Here is a 6,000-nt window from a genome sequence, read left to right as displayed (position 1 = left end):
TTGTCACCAACATTTGCTACACTTATGTTTTAGATTTAATGCCACCACTGAGTGTCCTGTTCAGTTCACACGCTTCAGAAGTATTTCTGAGCTTTTCTCTCATTAGGCAATGTGCCTACTTTGATCACATTTTCAAACCCTCATGAGAAGAAAACCTGTTAAGAACAACCTCTCCAAAAAGTAAATTAGAGATTGGACTGTTCATGTTATAACAAATACTGACTATGAACATTTGTAAAAAAAAAAAAAAGTAAGATATTTGGAACGATTGAATTTCTACAAAACACTCGACCAAAACTAAAGGTATTTCATAACAACTCAAGAGGACAGACAGGTTGAAATACTTTGTGACTTTCAAACAAAAATATCTCTTTTGTACAATTGTATCTCTAAACTTTTCTTAGCTTGTACTCAAAGACAAGAGGAAACATCTAAGTTTAGCATAAATATGTTATGGGAGTGACCTGAAGTTTAAGAAGGATCAAATGCAAATTACCGTCTATTTTACTAATGGAGCTTCAGTGATGTGGAGACATCACTATTGGTGAGGCACAATTCAAAGTTATGGGTGAGCTGTGGTTCTGAGCTGAGGTGAGACATTTTGCAGCAAAAAGAGAATGTGGTTAATTTAAAATGCTCTGGACTTTCATCTATCTTTACCTACAGCTGCTTTTTCCTTTCCTATGTAAAGACATGAAAAATTAGAATTTTATGATTTATTTATTGCCTGGTTTTGATTTAAACATTTTAAGTATTTCTGAATTATATACCACTTTTAGAGTAAGCTGCTGAGACAGATAGCAGAGAATCCTTGCTTCCAAGAAGGCAAATAAAAGCAGTACAGAGCTAATCCTGTTCAAAATAAATTTGAGGTAAAAGTATATGTTGCTTTGATTTCAGTCAGAAGAGAGGAGCTTCTTCCTAAAGCAGCTTCTGCAATTGTCAGGTTCTAGGAACGAATGATGCAAAATAATCATACTCCATTGCTTGTTTTACAAATAGACTGATAATGTGTTTCCCATCTTTCATTAGTCCTCTCTTGGACCTGAACTATGCCCTCTCTCACTCTCTGACATCTGTTTTTGTTGCTGCCTTCTGCAATCTAAGCAGCTCCTAATTCCATGTTACATGGACAGCACCAGGTAGCTCTCAGAGAAGTACAGAGGGTCTCTCAGCTCTTGATTTCTTCTGTCAGCATCACAGTAGTGAGAAGCTATACCTGTTGAAAATGCCCTGTGCAGACCCTGGATTCATGACTGGAACAAAGATAAGGCAAAGGTAAATTCACTGAATTTAGTAGCTGAGCTCTCACAAGTCTCTACTTACAATAAAGTAAAGGATTTCCAGAGTTTACATTGTGGACTGGATTATGACAGAGAAACATACATAAAACTCATTTATATTGGGAATGATTAACGTTAAAAAATATTTTAGGGATACTATTAATATATATAAAAAACCACGGCCAGTTTCTCATAGAATCATAGAATGGTAGGGTTCCTCATAAAATATCAGAAATCACTATGAGAGCAAGTTCCTGTGGAGAAACCAATTAAACCTAAAACAGAATCGAGAATTTCCACTGGAATAGTTATGATCTGGTCAAGCTACAAGCAACTGGAACCTGCTCTTAACACTGAAAACATCATTTAACCCTAAACAGAGACACAGCTAACACGTTTGCCCATAAACACACACTTAAGTGTCCTCCACATGGAACACAGTGAAAAATATTTGCCTTCAAGTACAACAGCACACGCACACTATTACCCAGCTAGGACCTCAGCATCCTGCAGACAAACTCTATAGGAAATGAGGAAAACCGTGGCAACTGAGCTACAGGATTGCCTGTCCGATGAAGGAGAGGGGTTTGCAGCGAGTGCCGGGCAGCGCTGTCAGAACCTTGGACAGCACCGGCTGGCGGCGCTCAGCCCCGCGGCTCCGGACGCCCGTGCCCCGGCGCCCCGGACACCCACCTCCGCACCCCGGCTACCTGCCTCCGCCTTCCCGCACCGAACAGATGGATCTGCCATAAAGAAGCCTTAGGGAGTTTAAGAAGGAGGTGAAAAGACAAGGGAAAATGCGTTCTTCACTATTTCGTTCTTCCACCCCTCATCCCTATATTTAATACGAAGAGGTCTACTTAGAGCAGTCTACTAAGACGACAAATTCTAAGTCAGCGTGAAACGATACAGAGAAGGCCAGGCACAAAGATTTAAGGTAGCTTTGTGGACAGACTCTTATTTTTAGTACTTATCTGCAAATAAAGGGAAGGTGGTTGGTTGAGTCTCACTACGCAAACATACCAAGCTCAAAATACAAAATCAACAGCTACATAAAGATTGTGATAATGGCATTAATTGCCTGGGTTTTATTTTTTGTTGGTTGCATTTAAAAACGTGTTTTACAAGCGCTTTAGGCAAAACAGCTCTAAATTATCAGATGCAGTAAAAATTCAGAGCTTTGCAAACATTTAAGCTTACTCTTTTCACCACAAGGAAGCTTTTATTAAAAAAAAAAAAAAAAATCTATCCAGTTACAATGAAAAACCAACTCCCTTTTCTCCTTTAATAAAAAATAGACCTTAAAAAAAATCTGATCACTATTGTTTGAAAGCACTCGAAAGCAATGAGATGGTCACAAGACTTGATCTGACTGTTCTGCCCCTTTACAAACTCAATAAAGCTTGCTTTTTATGACTGATTGCTGTGCTGTATTAATCCCCTAGCATATAAAACAAGCCTATTGGAGACTGGGACTCCACTGGGGGAGGACAGGGAAGCTGTTGTGTTCTGAGAATTAATCCATCTAGGAAAATCAAAAGGCAGTCCCTCACAATACAGTAATCAGCATGTTCTCCACTGTGAAAGCCCTACATTTCCCATTTAGAAAACACAACTCTTACTCTATTATGTACCAAAACACACAAAACTCTTCTATTTATTTGTGTTTGTTGTTATTTGGCTTATATTTATGGGTTTGTGTGTATTCCATTGGTGAGTATACAACCATCAAGTTACAAAAAAAAACCCCAAACTCTGTCTATTCCCAATTGCTTAAAAGGAAAAAGGGACTCCCACTGCTTTTTCCACAACCAAAGTTCTCTCTGGATTTGCTTTGTGAACAGGATTTTAACTCTTTATTACCCTAAATAAAAGGAAATTCTTTGCATTTTTTCCTTACACAAAAAGTTCATTTTCTATTCAGAATAATTACGTCCTTTTTTTGCCCCCTCACTTTGTTAAAATATCTAACACAGGTTTCTTAAGTAGTGGTGCTAAAATAAAAATGTTTGAAGTTTTATAATTACGCCATTTTAAATGACTTCACTTTATTTCTAGGCACTATTATAACTGATGCTCCTTTGTTAGCAAAAGTTTCATGCTTTCCTTTTAAAGTTGAAATCTGCACCCTCCCAAATAAAGTCTGTTTTTTAATAGTAGATTTTTTTTTTCATTTAGGTGCTAGAAGTATGAATTTTCCAGTGCAGTATGGAGATAAAGATTGAGAAACCCAAACAAAATCACCTGTAAATCTTATGTGACACAGTAATTAGACTGCTAAACGAATTCTGGCCTAAACATGAGAATTAAAGCTTGTGGAAATCACAGAGAAAACACAATCTGATAGACTGTGCTCAGAATGAAAACCATACATCCCTTCCCATTTAGCTATCAAAAGGCACCTACCTGTATCAGAAATTACTTTATAAGGCAGCACTTAGACACAAATTTTTAATATCCGATTAAATGTTCCTGTCAAATAATTTAAAAAAACAAATAAAGCACTTTGTTTATAATGATATTTATTCTTTGCTGAAACAAAGAACACTTCTCCCTTGTTTTTTTTTAAAGTAAGAAGACACTAAAAGCAACAAAAGTTATAGTCACTGTTTTAACTGCCATTATCCCTTTATATACAACCTTTACTTAATAAATGGATGAAGACAGCAGTTTTATAACATTGTCTTTAAAACTAACGGGTGACTAAAATCCTACTAGGTGAATTCCACAGGTCTGGCTGGTTAGCATGGTAGACACTGAAATCTTATGGCTAACTTGAAAAGATCTTAGTAGTCTGGCTATACTCATTGTCAGTTTTAAATAAAACTACATATTTCTTCCAGCTCAAAGGATCATGTGTTTTCTTCTACTTTCAAATAAAAAAAACTTGAATTGGAGGAGCAAAAGCTGATGAACCTGGTAGAATGTCTGTACATGTAGTTTTAGGACATAAACTTGCCTTTCCACTTAAGAAAGGGATTAAATGATGACAGCAACATGAACAACTTTGCTTTTCTGAGTTTCCTATTAGACTCAAGATAACCAAATGACAGTAACAGTTACGTAGGCATTAGTGATATGAAGCTGCAGTTCTCATTTTGCCTATGCATGGAGAATTACATTTCTTGTCTGCCAGGGCAAAACTATGGCACACAGAGAGTTAATCATGCCCCCTCATCCTTTCTTCACCCCCCTTCTCCCTCCATCTCATTCATGCCACATTCCACAGTGGCAGGGTCCAACAACAATATAGGAGGGTACCCAAAATGAAGAGGGAGGGCCTTCCATTCTTCTGCCTCTCTTGAATTAATTAACTGGAAATGAGTTTTGTCAATGTTTTGGAAAGGCAGAGGGGTGAAAAGAAACTGCTAGAATTAATCACAGTGAGAAACTACCTCTTCAGTAGTCTGCCAGAGTTCAGAAAACCCATGAGAAGTGCAAAATAAAAGGAAAGTGGGCTGACTTACCATCCAAAGGAACAAATAAAATTCAAACAAACACCCAAGTCTCCAAAACAGAGACATGCCCCAGTGCAAAGGAATGTAGCATCTGTTGCCACAACAGCTTCAGCTTTGTTTTTAATATACTTGTCATGAAGACTGAAAGGTAACAAGGTAGAAAAGATAATCTACTAATAATTTGCACAGAGGGCACATTGTGTTTAATTCACTAAATGTTTATGTACATCCAGTGTTCCACTGATCCTTATGTAAGTAGACATATTTAAGTACCATGACTGAAAACGAGTAATTTTCATTGTTTAGTCTTGACTCGGCACTGATCATTTAAACAGAGAAGGCACGGTGCAAAGCAGTTATTTCTTTGTTATGTTTTTAATGATAGCTATCTCCAGGTTCAGCAATAGAAATTATGACAACTCAATACAGCACGCATGACATCCTTCTACTAACTAAACAAAAAAGCACTGAAATTTCAACCATCTGAAACAAAAGATTTTTTTTTCCATAGGTTAATTTACCTAGGTGTTTAGAAAAACGTGTAGGTGTCCTTTTGTTTCCCACAGTGAGGCACAAGTATCATTTGACAGTTCTCAGAATAAATGTAACACTTCCAGCAGACTGGAACTAAAACTGAAGAAATCTTGATTGCTTGAGCAGGGAACAGTATTTTAAAAGAGAAATCCTCTTTAAATGATTAGACTCTTGATTCTTTTTTCACAAAGGCTTTTTCCTGACAGATCTCAGAATTAACTTGTCATCTTGTTTCTCTATCTCTAAGCCCATACTTTCAAGGGCAGAATTATCTGCCAGCCCCTTCTCTTCCATCTGTGCAATAAGTTCTTGGTTTCTTTCATTCTGTTCAGTGAGATTTCGGATAGCATATACCGCCCACTGGTTCACAACTGTAGGACAAGTCAAGGATAATTTCTTTAAATTAAAGATGAAACAATATTTAGTTTTATTACTGCATGCCCTTCCCCCCACCAATTCCCAACCCCCTCCCCCCCCCCCCCGATCCTTCAAACTCAGCAAAACAGTAGAAATCAAGAGTTAGAAAAAGTAAAACATTTACAGACAATGACTCTGAACCTGCAAATACTTGCATATGAGGTAATTTAAGTTTAAATGAGGTACATCCATTAATTTCAGGAAAGTTTATTAGGTTTTATCCTGAATTAACAAAAATAAAAACCAAAACCCACACATAAATGAACTGCAGGAATTAAAAATGACATATTGTTTTAAACCAAAATTAC

The 6,000-nt window shown here is 37.0% G+C and overlaps 1 protein-coding gene across 1 annotated transcript in view; it reads right to left on the bottom strand.

The window, feature by feature from the left end:
• Nucleotides 1–3,788: 3,788 nt before the first annotated feature.
• ATXN10 (ataxin 10) overlaps nt 3,789–6,000 on the bottom strand; it is a 108,017-nt gene continuing 105,805 nt past the window's right edge. The window contains exon 11 of the mRNA XM_061988793.1: nt 3,789–5,646. Coding sequence (XP_061844777.1) covers nt 5,459–5,646 — 188 coding nt within the window. The 3' untranslated portion in view covers nt 3,789–5,458. The remainder of the gene's footprint in view (nt 5,647–6,000) is intronic.

Source organism: Colius striatus, chromosome 1 (genome assembly GCF_028858725.1).
Source record: "Colius striatus isolate bColStr4 chromosome 1, bColStr4.1.hap1, whole genome shotgun sequence".
Lineage (NCBI taxonomy): Eukaryota > Metazoa > Chordata > Aves > Coliiformes > Coliidae > Colius > Colius striatus.
The sequence above is the reverse complement of the archived record's forward strand: the minus strand, read 5'-3'. Positions and strand labels throughout refer to the sequence as shown.